This window comes from Podarcis vaucheri (assembly GCF_965113315.1).
Source record: "Podarcis vaucheri genome assembly, chromosome: 3".
NCBI classification, from domain to species: domain Eukaryota; kingdom Metazoa; phylum Chordata; class Lepidosauria; order Squamata; family Lacertidae; genus Podarcis; species Podarcis vaucheri.
Window position 1 is genome coordinate 121,077,438 of NC_138761.1, and position 16,061 is coordinate 121,093,498.

Consider the following 16,061-nt stretch of genomic DNA (forward strand, 5'->3'; position numbering starts at 1 on the left):
AACTAATGATAATAAAAGCAGGAGTTGCATTAGCTGGCCCAAAGTACTACATGGCAGGAACAGGGGTTCAGTGCTTCCTTTAAAATAGCTGCTAGTTGGTTTGAGCTAATCCTAGACAAAAATGAGCCACATACACAGTATGTCATAAGAGGATTGTAAAGAAGTGTTTTGAAAAGTAACTACAAAATAGCTACTCTTGTGTTTATCATACACTACTGTTAAGATTCTCAAACTACCCTGGGTGGGATCCAGACTCAACCTCAGTAACTGAATGAATGGAGGGATGATTTTGGTGATTACTCCCTGTGCCCCCTCTAACCCCTCCCCAACCCCCCCCCTGCTCTGGAGCTGACACTGGGGAGGGTGGGATTACTGAATATAGTGTCTGCCTCTTCTCAGACACTGTTCTCTAGAGCTCCCACAATGCTTGTTCTCTAGAGCTCCCACAAAACCCCTGTTGATCTTGGCATTGCCAGTTATTTTAGGAAAGTGGAAGAAGTAAAAAACTGTTCTAGTTCAATAAAGCATGCTATAATCACAACTAGACTAAAAATCATTGGTGCTGAAGCGTAACAGTGGCTGAATGCTGTAACAGCTTTAACCTGACCTGATCCTGGCTGTAATCCTAAATCCTGCAATCCCCTTTGCCGTGGTTCATTATCTCTGATGTCTACATTTTTAAATGCTCTGTTCAAGAGGTATTAATCTTCATTTGAATTCCTTTAGTACTGAAGGTCACTTATAGAAGGTCACTTATTTTAACTTATTGGTGAAAATCATAACCATTAAATTTGGACTGACGTGATTTTTTAATCTAAAATCTTTACCAGGAGGCTCTCCTTATATACAGTTTATCAGTTTTTAAACCTCAGATCTTGCCTAAACATGGTATCTTCATTTAAATTATTCACTAAATCAGAGGTTTTCAACCTTTTGAGTCCACTGCTCCTTTGACCAACTACATTCTTTCTGCGGCACCCTGCAGGGCTCAGGAGCCCAGCTATGTCACCCCTTGCTTGCAGGCTCTCACCCTTTTTCAAACACCCTCCCTTTTGGAGTGTACCCTCAGCCTTCTCTCCTCCCCCCCTCTACTCGGAAGTCCTCTGGGCAATTACTGTTGCCGTCCACTGCTCTAAATCATTAACAAACACAACTTCCATCTCTTTTTCTGTTTAGTTTGCTGTGACACCTTTGTTCTCCAAACCATCAGCAGAAACCATAGTTCTGAAATAAATTTCCACTTTGGTAGAGAGGGCAAGTGATGCTCATGGTTTGGTGTTTAGCTGCCACAGCAAACTAGGGGTAGCCTTAAACAGGCAGCCATGGGGAAAGAGGGAGTGTGTGAGCTCACAACTTGTTTCCCAGTCCTTCAAACCATTGTAGTGTTGTATCAAGTGTTTATAAATCAGGATTTTATAGGGGATGCCTGGCTTCTGGGGTGCGGAGGAATAATTTAGGATGAGCTTTTGACAAAAAAGAAGCTCTTGTAAGATTGAGAACAGACATTGAAATTAAGACTAGGAGTTGTTCATAACTGTCTGGCCAAAATGTGCATTTTAAGAATTGTAGCAAGTTCAGAAAAGGGATGTCATTAATTTCTCTCCTCTTGGGAAAAATTATTTGCAGACTATCTGGCCAGCTCAGAACTATCCCCAGCTACCTTGCCATCTCTCCCTCCCTCCAGAGAGAACTTTTCCCTAAACAAACCCCATTTCCAGGTGAGGCAGTGAAGCAGGCAGAATCCAGACCCACCACTTCTTACCCCACATCCAAAGAGGAATGCCCCATTTTCTTTCATTTTGTTTGCAAACCCCATGATCCAAGATCTTGCTTTTTCAGTCACTAAATCCTCAACCCCTCCAAAAGCTTTGTTTTGTTGAGATGGAAATCTCCCTCTAAATTGCTGGCTGAAAACTTCTGTTCTGCCAGGCCTATGCAGACAATGAAGAGGTATCTCCCACAATGGGTTACTGATCTTTGTTTTTAACTTTGCTGTTTTTAACTTTTTAGCATTTTATGCTTTTATTGTATAGTTTTATTTTATTTTTACTGTTGTGAACTGATTTGATACATTTTGGTATATATTTTAATAAATAAATAAAGTATTAATTTATGCCATTAAATTTATATGCTGCTAGATTTCGGAAAAAACTCAAAGTGGTTTAGAGGCACAGAGCAAAAGAGACAAATGGCAAAGTTCAGATGGGGCGGGCTGAGGAAATTGGCAAAAGCTGCTTAACCCTCTTCACCGGTGAGGTTCCTTCATTAGCTCAAAAAGTCTTCTGTGGATGGAAGGAATGTCTCCATGAAAGACATTATATAATATCCATTCTGTGAAGTCTGAATTCTGTTGAATGTCCAAAAGCAGTAAAGACGTTTTCAGAAATTGGAATTTCTAGATTGCATGTCTGGACTGAGGGTAGTGTTGTTTTTTCCTATTAACCCATAAACAAGAGTTATTATTATCAGCAGACAAGTATGGTGTTTACATGATGTACAAACTAAAATTTATTTTGAAGGTGAAATGCATATAAACACACTAAGTTTATAAGTTCTTCCTTGATTCAAGAATACTTAAATGTTGGGCAAAACTATCATCTTACATCCTTCCTTTGTTTTGTTTTTGGCAATAGCTTACCTTCCTTTCTCTCTGCCAAGTTTCAATTCCAAGAAGCGACAAAGTGTAATTTTACTGTAGTGCTTCTTGTGGGAGCAGAGGGAGAGTGATTCATGTTGACTAAGGTAATGTGTCAATACAATATCCACTAAGATGGACACTGTCATTTTACTATGGTAACTCATCCATCAATTCTAGGAAACCAAGAGTCCAATCTAATACCTAATCCACTGCTTCTACTTCCTTGGCTGTAATTTGAGCAGGTGGAGCATTTCTTCCTAATTTCATTGAAACAGTAAAATAGTAAAAATGAAAATTTCACATATATTATGACCTGTTTTTCAAAGCTGCCTGTTTCCATGCATCATGTTTTCCACATTCCTTTCCACATTCTTCTCTGTTGGTTCATTGATCTCTCTCATACTTTCAACTTAATACTCCCCTCTAGTAAGAGAGAGAGAGAGAGAGAGAGAGTGTAGGAACAATATAATTATGCAATTCTCTTTTAAGCAATCATAGGAAAATAGTGAGTTCGCTTTTGAATGGTTCCTTGGGGTCAGTATTTTTTAAAAGAGAAAAGATTGCTCCTGTTGCAGATGCTCCACTACACACAGGTCCTAATTTGCTTGAAAGTGTGGAGATATAACTTGCCTCTGGAACAAAATGTGCTTCTCTTACCAACTGAATCCCATTTAATTTATGTCTAGTCATGCTGAGGTAACATGAAACTTTTTCTTTTGAGGCAGAAGACCGTAGGTGTCTTACTTGACTTATACAGTTTCATTCCTACCCCACGGGTTGTTGGTAACAGCACATTCCATCAAAGCAACATGGTTTGGTAGACCACATAGCCTCCAAATCAATGAAAAGTACGTTTGATATTTCTCTATATGCTTAGCATTGCTTTTCACTAAAGGGTTGGCCAAGCAGGTCATTGTGTTCATTAGCCATTCTGTCTAAACGTCTTTTCTCTGGTTTTTTTTTATTGCATATAGATTAGACTGCTGTGTAGTTTTCAAATTAAAATATTTGTGTTGCCCAACTTTTTTCTCTCTGTGCTTGCTCAGTAGAGAAGAAGAAGAGTTTGGATTTGATATCCCGCCTTTCACTCCCTTTTAAGGAGTCTCAAAGCGGCTAACATTCTCCTTTCCCTTCCTCCCCCACAACAAACACTCTGTGAGGTGAGTGGGGCTGAGAGACTTCAGAGAAGTGTGACTGGCCCAAGGTCACCCAGCAGCTGCATGTGGAGGAGCGGAGACGCGAACCCGGTTCCCCAGATTACGAGACTACCGCTCTTAACCACTACACCACACCACAGTAAAAGGACCACATTCTCTCTCTCTCCACTTTTCAAGAAGTGTCATGGCAATCAAACATCTCTTGGACTACAGTGGCCTAGTGATGTGTAGGCCTCAGCATTCATTGTTTCTGATAATAGGGCAAAATAGCTCAGAGGAACTTTTAAGTTTTTGTGTTGAAAGTAAATACTTTTTACTTTGACCAAATACTTTTAAATGCTCAAACATTTTAAGGGCCTGTGATTTAAACTCTGATGTCTCCATTCCTGAGATCTACTGCTGTGATAGATCTGTGCATTACAGCCAAGTCTTAAGTTGATTCCTCTCCATGACTATAAATAGTTAGTGAGTCATAGACAACTGCTCCCCAGGTTAAGTGTCCGTCACTGTAGACCTCTCTTTCTGTCCTCTGGTTTTCAGTGATCTTAATACTAACCTTTCAGTATCAGGTTAGAAAATCTTCACTGCTTGAAGTCTCCTTTTTCAGCCTCCCTCAGAAGTTTGACCAGATTCCTCTGTCGTTAAGAAGAAAAATACAAACATGACATTAGCTGTGCACTTTTCTGAGTTTGCTATATTACCAGTCTGGAGAGTTGAACATTATTATGCTTCTTATTTTCAGAAGACCTTGTTACAACCTGATACATGCATTGCACCTAAAGAACCCCATTTGAAGTCCGTAACTTCCTTTTCCATTCCCTCTTAATACTGTGACCGGATGCAGATTCTAGGGCTTCCATATCAATTAATCCCCCCCACCTCCCCCCCACACTTCCCTCAATTGCTCTGTTTACCATTCCATCCAAAAGTGTGGAGCCTCAGACCTTGGGACCAAATGCAGACTGCCCGCCTCTCTTGTCTGGTTCTTTACCTTGACTGTACTGTGTCTTTGAACTGTAGTAATGTATTTTGCTTGCCTGGATAGAGAGGTGTAGTGTAGGAACTGCTGAGTTTATGTTAGTGAACTATAGCTTGCCATAGAAAGATAGAAGTCACATCTGTTGCTGCAGCCACTGCTGGCATGGGGCCCATGAGCCAATGAGGTCCACTGGCTGAAATGAATTCACAATCCCTAATCTAACATGATAAAGAGTTCCGGAGAACACAAAAGCTTGCACCCTATCTTGTGATATTTTGGTTGGCTTTATAAAATTATTTCCCTAATACAGTGGTGCCCCGCAAGACGAATGCCTCGCAAGACGGAAAACTCGCTAGACGAAAGAGTTTTCCGTTTTGGAGGTGCTTCGCAAAACGAATCTCCTATGGGCTTGCTTCGCAAGACGAAAATGTCTTGCGAGTTCCTGCTGGTTCCCCCCCCCTTTTTTCTAAGCCGCTTATCAGCTGATCCGATCAGCAGATAAGCCGCGCCACTAAAAGCCGCTAATAGCGCTAGTCCGCTAATCCGTCAATGGGCTTGCTTCGCAAGACGAAAAAACCGCTAGACGAAGAGAATCACAGAACGGATTCTTTTCGTCTTGCGAGGCACCATAGAATCATAGAATCATAGAGTTGGAAGAGACCACAAGGGCCATCGAGTCCAACCCCCTGCCAAGCAGGAAATCCACTGTATGGATTTTTTGGAATAAAGCTGCACAGTGTTTGAACATAGTCACTGGTTTGCACTCTAGCTAAGCAGTGTACAGCTATATGGTAGGCACACCTGCATTTGCTCAGTTTGGGGTGATGCATGAATTGTGTCCACCTAGAGAAAGCAGAACTGGCCATAATGACACATGCTACAGCATAATCCTAACCGTGTCTACTCATAAGTCAGTTCTAGTAAATCCATTGGGGCTTACTCCTAGTATATTATAAACTGTATAGATTTGATAATGTCTGTACTTTTCTCTCTCAGTACTTATTTACTTGGTTATGCCAGAATAACCGAGTTGTGCTATGGTGTTTGTAGAAATAGGTGTGTTTTATCCTTGAGTGACTTTTAATGTTCTTGGTGCCATCCTTTGCAGTTTCTCTGTGAGTGAAAAAACCCCAAACTCTGTTGTGACAATGTGATAAGCAGGTGCTTGGGATTAATGCTAGATTTGATTTGGTTTGATTTGAGTTTTTACACCAGATGTTACTGTGTGTTTAATTGGTTTTGTGTTTTGGTTGTTCCATTATTGGGATGTCAGCTCAGTTGCTAAACAAATCGGCTCCCAAATGCCACAAACCTGGAAGTAAGTGTTCTGGTTTGCGAATGTTTTTTAGATGCTGAATGTCCGAAGCGGCTTCTGCTTGAGTGCAGGAAGCTGCGCCAGTCGGAAGCTGCGCCAACAGTTTCAGGAGTCAAACGGACTCCCAGAATGAATTAAGTTTGAGAACCAAGATACCACTCTAATTTGTTACTGTGTGTGTGTGTGTGTGTGTGTGTGTGAGAGAGAGAGAGAGAGAGAGAGAGAGAGAGAGAGAGAGAGAGAGAATGAATGACCAATGAAAAGGGTTAAAGGAATACTGTGGGAGGTAGCATGGAGGAGGAATTGCAGGAGTAAGGGGTGCTAGGTGAAAATCAACACCCTTCCTCCAGTGAGAGCCTCTGCTAGAGACCCTTCCACCAAAGGAGCTCTGATATATTTGGATCCAAATCACTGACTAGGCTCTCACTTTGACCAGTTACTGTGCTAAAAGCCTCAAAGATGACTTAAGGGTGGCGCATGCTCATGGTAGCTTTGTATACCCGGGTTCAGCACATAATTAGGCTTTGGGAACTGTACTGTGAAAAAGCAGTGTTTTTCTTCTGATCCACCTCCATGTTCTTTGCAATTAGCAGCTGTGTTGGCTGCCAGCCACATAGAAATGTTGAGGATGTGTGCTGATTTGATAAAATAGCATAGCTTGTTGTGCAATTTCAATTGCTTGTACCCCTTTAAGTCTAAGAGCAGAGCTATAGGATTTGGAGGCCCAGGTGGTATTGCCTTCACACCTTAGAGGTAATTGGGAGGATTTATGGTAGATAAAGTGATTCGAGCTGTGAATTAGGTTGTGAATTTTGTATGCGAAGACTTGTTAGCTGATGGAAAAATGTATCGCCACCAAAGTGTCAGTTCTTTGGATAGGTATCTATTTGGGGTGGGAAGAACGGAGAGAGACATCATCAAAATGGTGACAAAAAAGGAAAGAGGCATACCTTTTGTGTGCTGATAGTTTATTTACAGAATTGTTTATTTAATTCACCTGCTTGAGGTGTTTCAAGCTTGCACCCTTTTTCAAAGGCAGCCCTGTTAGTTGGTTCTAAAGGCCCAGATTATTTCCATTCTCCAAGTGACCCCAAATAGCAAGGAGCTCAGAAGTAATCTGAATCTTTAGAACCACAAGCATTGTACACCAGAAGTGGTTTAGTCATGCTGGCCACATAACCCAGAAAGCTGTCTGTGGACAAATGCCGGCTCCTTCGGCATGTAAGGGAGATGAGCGCCACAACCCCATAGCCGCCCTTGGCTAGGCTTAACTGTCTAGGGGTCCTTTACCTTTACCTTTTTTACCCCTGGAAAAAGAGCACATCTGAGGATTCAGTTAAATCAAATGACTACCTAAATAGAATTCTTTTCAGGAGCCAAGAGCTCGTCTTTTTCTTTTTTTGTTACAAGACTACTGTGAACTCTGTGCATTCTGCTCTGACTCAGCTGAAAGGCTACTTACAAATGTTCAGTAAAGGTTATTGAACATTTATTTTTCTAGAAAAAGAGGTGCTGGAACTCACCATGAACACCCCCCTTATTCTCTTATAATGACAATGCCACCTACCTGAGAGGTGTTGCTGAAAACAGCTCTGGAAATGTCATAATACAATAACATCAATCTATGTCATTCTCATAGTGCACACATTGAAATAAATGGGCTTGTTACTGCAATCCATTGATCTTAGTGAGTGTACTTTGAGTATTACCTGGTTGGCTAGTACTTATAGTGTTTCAGGGTGTTTTTTCCATATATAGCATGTAAAATCTTCAGATGTATTTAGACTTGAACCTGTTCTGTTCTTACATATTTTATATGTAAATTGATTTAATATTTTATTAGGAATTTTATTCTTAGCTGCTGATGCTTTTCCTGGGAATAAATTCAGTATATCAGGAATTATTATTTATTATGTTTCTGTCCCACTTTTCCTCCCAAAGGAGCCCATGGTGACAAACATCAAAATGTTAAAATAATGCAATTTTAAATAAAAAATAAACATTTTAAAATAATAATTTAGAGCATCTAAAAACATTTAAATAATAATGTACCTCACAGTTATTAATTTCAAGGTTACAATATCCTGTAACTTTCAGGCATCAAATGCTTAATTAAATAGGATGTTTTTGAAGAGTCACTAATGAGGGATACAACTTAGCAGGAAGGAGATTCCACAGACAATCACTTCCGAGAAGGCCTTGTTGCAGGTCTGTGCCAAGAAGGCAGCAACCAGAGGTGGCACCACTACCTATTAATGACTTAGAATGAAATTTCTGGTGTATGTGGTTTTATAAAATAAAAACAGGAAACAAAAATAGGTATATAAAAGATTATTAACTTCACAAAGAGTCTATAAAGGTGCATTTTTAACTTTGTTTCCCCCTTTTTTCCAGGGAAATGAGGCAAGCTACCCACTGGAAATGTGCTCACATTGTAAGTTCAAACCTACGTTAACACTTTTTTCTATTAAGCTATGATTTTGAAGGCTCTATATAATGTAATTGTAACATCTTTATAACTTATTTCATAATTTTATAAAGTATGTCTTAGTGCAGTTTTTAGTTATTGCATCCTTGTAATGTATGCTTCTTCAAGTGAATACTTGGGGTTGAATCCAACAACGTTTGTGCACAAGCAGAATGGAATTTCACTTGCACAGTATGACATCCTCACACTTCACAATCAGTTTCAAAGGGTAGGGGATTGAACAGATATTGGTGGTGTGGTGGGAGCGGGGCTGTGTCTGTGAGGGGAGAGGGAGATGAAATCCCGTTGTGTAAGTGGAAGTACGCTTGCACAACATTGAATTGCACCCTTAAGTATTTATGGTAGAGTCTAAACCAGCAATTAAAAACCCATGCTAATGTGCAGAATGTGCATCTATTCCGGTACATCATCTGTCATGCTAGCTGTTCAGAAACCTCCTATATAGCCTGAGACCTGTGAATGTATCTGCCCTCCACATAGAATCATCTTGCCAGACAGTGCTTCCACCTTACACGGAGACACACTGCTCATGTTGACACTGTATGTTTCAACACACACACAACAGTATTAGTAGGGCTATTCATGCCCCCCCCTGCATTTCAATATTAATTTGGTAATCCGGATTGGCCCTGGTGTGATCCAGACTTGATTCCAGAATTGAGATGGTGATCAGGAAAAACTAATATTTGCAAATCTAAACAAAAAAGAGAGACAAGACAATAAACTAACCACTGCTAATAGAATGAAGGCCTGGTAGTATAGGAAATAATTACACACACCAAGAGAACAGCTGTGCTTTCAAAAATAGGGCCAAAATTGGAGGAATGTGTGATACTGCCCTAAATAAGATAAGACAGACAAGAATTATTATTTTTAAAATAAGAGGATGGGACTGCTGGTTTTCTTCCATCCTTTCTTTCCCCAATCAAACATGGGTATAAGGCTGGAAAGGACTAGAGGAAACTCAGACAAGCTGAAATATTAACAAAACCACCAAACTAACTGATCACCAACGTTTTCAAACATTCTTATATTGTGTCTGTTCAGCATTTAGGAGACAGTGAATTTGGGCTTTCGAATAATATCTCCTTTTACTCTAGATCTCAGAGGCTACCCTTACCCCATGCACAGCACAGACTGGTTACACAGCCCCGGTTTTTAGGCTAAGACACCTTTCTGGGTTTCTTGAATATGACATGATTCTATGACATAAGAATGTAACTAAAGAACAGAACAGTTTTATTGGGTACCCTTTCAGTCTTTAGCCAGCAGGCCCAGCTCCTTTGAGTTCTCTCCCACTTCCCAATTTATCAAAGATCCATTTTTAAATTGTAAACCTTTAAAACAAGGTTACATCTTGCCTTCTGTCATTTATAATCACAAAGTTGCACTATCTAGGTTTCAAGCATCTGCACTGGTTTCTTGTAGTCTTCTGGCCTTGATTCAAGAAGTTCTACATACTGAGGGGGATCACTTTATTTTCCTGTATCCTGACACAATCATTGAAATCGAGCAGTTTAGAAGCGAAATGGTGTGCAGGAATCCATCTTTCACAGTAATTCCTACAATATTCCTATAGGCATGGCTCACCTTATTTTCACAAATGGTGGTCTGCATAAAATCACCAGTGAATTCATTATTATGTTTTTATTTGAAACAAGAATTAATAAGTTCTATCTTCATCATAGTAGTTACTCCTGCACATGAATTTCATAAATTTTGAACAGCATAAATATACAAAGAGGTGGGCGGTTTCCTAGCTCCAAATTATACTTCAACTTTAGACACCTAAAGCTGGGTGTCTTCTGAAGGCAGTATGGGGGGTTTTTTTATTACAGCAGAATTGACTGACTGCATTTGACAGCCCTTTTAATTATTTGCATAATACATTTAATCTTTTTTAAAATGTTATGTAACTCTTATGGGAAAATTACAGAATAAAGTTCTGCTAGAATTAGTACTCTGTCCATATTCAGACAGAGCAATCTTAACCCTTATCTAGGGAATGATTGGAACAGCTGAGCTACACCACCATCACATTCAAAATTCTGGGTTAAAAATGGGATGTTTTGAGGAGTGGTGCCAAGGTGCAGTGGTGCCAAGGGACCCAGATCAGACCCTTTTTGACGGTGAAGTATCTCCCCCATCATTAGTGAGCCTGGGCTTCATTTTACCCCCCAGAAACAAACACCAGAGGGTTAGAATTGCTCTCTCAAACTACTTTCTTCAATATGAGAATTCCTTGTTTTCTCACAGACACATTTGAATTCTGTTCAAAGGAGAAGTAAAACTGTAAATATAAAGCATTTTCTGAAGCCATCTTTATTAATAAACTGCTATATGGCATGTTTGGGTTTGTTTCCCTGTTAGATGCATGGGAAGTAAAGCTAAACTGTTTTACTCTGCCTTTCATTGTGACTGCAACTTTTCAGGTGTTGATTTCTTGTAACAGTTGTAGTTTAAACAAACTTTTAAAAATCAATTGTGTTCCACCTTTTGATGGAAATTTTTTAGCCAGACTTAGAAGTTTTTCAGTACTCATGCAGAAATGAGGTCCTGGAATGAGACCATGTCCATCCCATCAATCAAGAAAACAGATTTGATTTTCTTCTCTCCTGCAGAAAAGACAGCTGTGGTGAATTCCGTTCAATGCAATCTAAGCTAGTATCTGAATAGCACCTTTTGTATTTCTACCTAATCACAAGGAATTGAAATTGATACAAGATTTAAATGATTGAATTTCTTTTTGAATGATTATTAGCTGACTCCTTTTTGAAGATCCTTGATGATGTTATATACGGTTTAACAGAGAGAGTCTATGATAAAGCAGGATGGATGTTTATATAGTTGAGCAGCCATGTGACTAGAATTAGCTAGTATTATCACTCCTTTGAACATTTGAGTCAGCATACAGTAGTTTATAGTGAGCTGTAAGGTTAAATGTGTCATGGCATGCCCTGTGAATAAAGGTGAGCAATTTGAATTGGTAATGTTTAAAGCTAACCCTTTTGTATAGAAGTATGTAGAGTTACTATATACTTTTAAAGAAATACCACTGCATTACAGTAAGTCATTGCTTTGTATAAAATAGTACAGTGAACTGTTTCTAACAATATACTTTTTTCTCTTTCCTTCCACCCCAGTTGATGCAGATGAGATTAAACGATTGGGAAAGAGGTTTAAAAAGCTTGATTTAGATAATTCTGGTTCTCTGAGTGTGGAAGAGTTCATGTCTTTGCCTGAGTTACAACAGAATCCACTGGTACAACGGGTAATAGATATATTCGATACAGATGGGAATGGAGAGGTAGACTTCAAAGGTAAGAAGCCATTCTCTCTGGATATATTAAATTTAATATGTGAAAGCAGTGTGTTCACACTTGGACTCTAGTTAGAACATTCTGCTGAAACTTGGCTTTTTGGGTTTTTTCAGCGCAATCCTATACATGTCTGCTTTTTCAGTCCCATTTAGTTCAGTGAGACTTACTCTCAGGTAAATGTGTGTAGGATTGCAGGCATTGTTTGAATTAGTACATCCCATAGAATATGTGTGATAATTTGGTTCTTTGCTTGGGAAATATTTCATGAAGTAAGGAGGAGGAAATGGAATAGTCACCATTTTGGGGTACTATTTTGTGAAATTTATGTTGCTGCTCAGTTTTTTGGTGAAGGACCTCTAATTTTCCAAGTGCATAGAAAGTTGTCTTTCCTATAGCATTATAGGGAACATACCAATTTAAATAATGGTATTATGTAAGATCATTTCCCTTAAGATCTAACTTGTGACTAAGGCTGCAGTTTTATAACATACTTATGAGTAGTCCCTTGAACCCAGGGGGGTTTGCTTCTGAGTAGGCATGCATACGATTGTGAATGCTGACAACTTATGTGAGGCTGTTAACTGCCAGAACATATTTAAAAACTTACTTTGGCTTCCACTTACTTAGGCTTGTTTGAAGAAAGTCATAATCCAGCAAAAGTTCAGCAATTTTTTCCCTGTTTCAATGGGAGGTATTTTAAACATATTCTTAATTCTCCCATTAATTCAATATTACTTAAAGGAGCTTTACTTTGGCTTCATAATTTGGGGGATATATTACATGACAGAAACTTAGCTCACATATTTGGCTATAGTAATCTTCACTGGTTATTGCTTGTCACTACAGGGTTTGACACATAAAATTTAGAATGTGAACATTGAAGCTCTTGTTTTAAATTCTAAAATTGGTCAATATCTGACCTTAACTAGGATGTGAATTTCAAAAACATAAATAGCTGCTTCACTGAAATAATACATGTTTTCTGCAAACAGTGGCTGGATCTCGTGCATGTATACGGATAGTGGCTTAGGTCTGTGAGTTGATAATATGCAATTCATAATCTCATTGTAGTAATCATCATTTTATGCCCTTGTTTCCTTTGTCAAATCTTACCTCTAATTTTGCTATTTGCAGCATAGGTCCCAAGGGGACAGGGTCTAGGAATGAGCAGCTTTCCTTCATACTAGTACTGGCTCAAGTTATTACCCAGAGTACCTGGGTAATGTGGAAATCTGGGGCCTTAATAGGATTATCCTTTCACCCATATGCACATCTGAACAGTATTATCCATACATTCTCTCCCCCCCACCCCAAACAAGGGAAGAGAAATAATAACCTGGAGTATATTTTATTTTAAGCATTTATATTCCACTTATTTGCACTACCAAGACACTTTGGCCTCCTGAGATAGAGTTGTATCTAATAGCACCTTCAAGCAATGAACTTGATCATTCAGGAGGAATGCAACGCTATCCAGAACAGAGCACACAACCGTTCCCAAATGAGACAAACAGTTCAAATAAAACTATGCAAGCAATACAAAGCAAGGAGTTCAGGAAGTTTTCTCCCTTCAGTTTTAAAGGGAAAGCATGCCAGGTATGGTAAACAGTAGCCTCACATTTGAAGATGGTTCCGTCTGTCCTAGTACTCTAGAACTAGATATTCCAGTGAGCACAACCCAGCTATACTGATTTGCTCTGCCTGAAGGTATTCTTCCACCCAATAAAGTATCAAAGATGTGCATAACTATGGAAGCCCTTTAGTTGTTATGTTCTTATATTGCAGGACACTTACATTTGTATATTTTAAGTCACCACCTACTTTTAATTCAGCCTTGACATAGTTTCAAGCTTTTGGATAAGGTTAGGATTTGCATTTAAAGTGTCATTTGTGTGCAGCTTTTTAATGAAAAGCCACAATATTACAAATTAGAAGGATGACTTCAGCACTTAAAAACTACATTATTATGTTTAATAGTTACGAGGCCTGCTGCTCACATGCGGTTTTTCTACATATTTTTACTGAATTTGACTGGTGCCAAACTATAGTGACTAAAAATATATGCTTGTCTGCCTCCCTTGTTAAAATGTAGAATATTTTTTACCTTGGAGGGAGTAGGTGGGGGACTTAGAAGTCATAGCATCGGAAATGCAGTCAGCTTTGGTTTCATTCTTTATTGCCACCTCTTTTAGTTGTCTTAATATCAAGCCTCTAACTGTGAGTTGGAAACTATGGGTGCTTTTAGTTGGGGGCGTTAGCTCAAAAACTTCTTATTCAGATCCAATTTTTGAGTGTACAATGGGCACATAATTATCCACACACTCTCATTCTTTCAGTCATGATGTTCCTTGCTTTTACACCACCTGCCGTCCCCATGAGTGGACAGAGCTTGATGAAACCATATGTAGACTGCTTTTCTCTCATTTCCTTCAGTCATTCCCCTGCCCTTTGCTAACTTTTTTTGTTCTGGTCATGCATGCAGATATTTCTATCCCTGTGCACAGATACCTTAAAAAGAAATCCAAGAAGTGTAAGAGCACAATTGTGAACATTATAAGTGTTAGCATGTTCCACAATGGGCAAAATGAAAGCAGGGGTGTGTGTGGAGGGGGCAGGGTAATGATTTCCATTTGGTTTTTCTTCATAAATTGATACTGAGGTCTTGTCCAAGACTATTAATTTACCTAACTAAGGCTTTTAGAGGGACATGGGTGGCACTGTGGTCTAAACCACTGAGCCTTGGGCTTGCCGATCAAAAAGTCGGCGGTTCGAATCCCCGTGACGGGGTGAGCTCCGGTTGCTCGGTCCCTGCTCCTGCTCACCTAGCAGTTCGAAAGCACACCAAAAAGTGCAAGTAGATTAATAGGTACCGCTCTGGCGGGAAGGTAAATGGCATTTCCGTGCACTGCTGTGGTGTCAGTGTTCCATTGTGCCAGAAGCAGCTTGGTCATGCTGGCCACATGACCCAGGAAAAACTGTCTGTGGAGCGGAGAAACGCCGGCTCCCTCGGCCTGTAAAGCGAGATGAACGCCGCAACCCCAGAGTCGTTCGTGACTGGACTTAACTGTCAGGGGTCTCTTTATCCTTTACATTTTTAACGCTTTAAGAAGAGTGATTAAGAGGTCTTTCACAACACTCCACTATATTGTTTTGAAAACTAGAAACTAGAAATGAGATTAGCCTCTGAGGAGTAATCCCCTACATGCTTTGTAGAGCTCATGAGAGAACAGTTGCTCTGAAATTTGCCTTCTGAAGGTGGTAGTTGGTGGAAATAGTTAGGCGCATCAAAAGAGAATGGCTAGGTTATGCTCACGTGAGGAGCAAACAGAAGTAAGGGTATGGTGATAGGGGGCCACTGACCAAAACATTACCAAGCATGTGGTGAAATAGGCCACCAACCTAAAAGGAGCTATCACACTAGCAGTGACTGTGTATATATTCTCTGCAGAATAGATAAATTGAAATCAATCCAAGAAAAACTATTGACTGGCATTTTAAATTACTTTGTGTGGACACTGCAAAAAGTCTGTGGTAGCATCAATTCCACCTGGAAGCACTCTACATATCTTAAATGAAAGCTGAGATTTTTATGAGTATTGTGAAGCCCATAGGATGTTGTAGCATACAAAAACATTGACCAACCTAGGCAGACCACATTCAGGATTGACTTACTTCGAGAGAATGCTAGACATGCATTAGTGAAGTCCACAGGGGGTAATTGTATGTTATGTAATATGTAAAATGTTTTATAAATGTTCTTCTTGCCTTTATAGAATTTATAGAAGGAGTCTCTCAGTTCAGTGTCAAAGGTGACAAGGAACAGAAGTTGAGGTGTAAGTATCAGATATTTCCTTAGCTGGCAAATAAAGTTTGCAATTGGGCAGTTGGGGGGGTGGAGAAGAAAATCATCATTGAGATGTCTGTTCTGTAATAAAACAGTAAGTACTTTGAAATAACTTGAATATCATTTGAAAATCCTTAATTATATGAAGAATGGAAAATTAACATACTAAATCTTTTGTACAGTTCAAAGTGAAAGACACAGGCTTTGTGTTAGGAGTTGCTTTTTTGTAATTGAAAGTACCTTAGTGGGTGTTTTAGATTTGTAGGTGCATCACCAAAGCTTTTCTGGCCCTGTTTGTTTTTTACATAATGAAATACTGT

General features: G+C 39.4%; 1 protein-coding gene across 3 annotated transcripts in view; it reads left to right on the top strand.

The window, feature by feature from the left end:
• PPP3R1 (protein phosphatase 3 regulatory subunit B, alpha) overlaps positions 1–16,061 on the top strand; it is a 47,472-nt gene that overhangs the window by 26,369 nt on the left and 5,042 nt on the right. For all 3 annotated transcript variants that reach the window (XM_082216541.1, XM_082216542.1, XM_082216543.1), the window contains 3 exons: positions 8,484–8,523; positions 11,721–11,897; positions 15,671–15,730. In XM_082216541.1, coding sequence (XP_082072667.1) covers positions 8,484–8,523; positions 11,721–11,897; positions 15,671–15,730 — 277 coding nt within the window. The remainder of the gene's footprint in view (positions 1–8,483; positions 8,524–11,720; positions 11,898–15,670; positions 15,731–16,061) is intronic.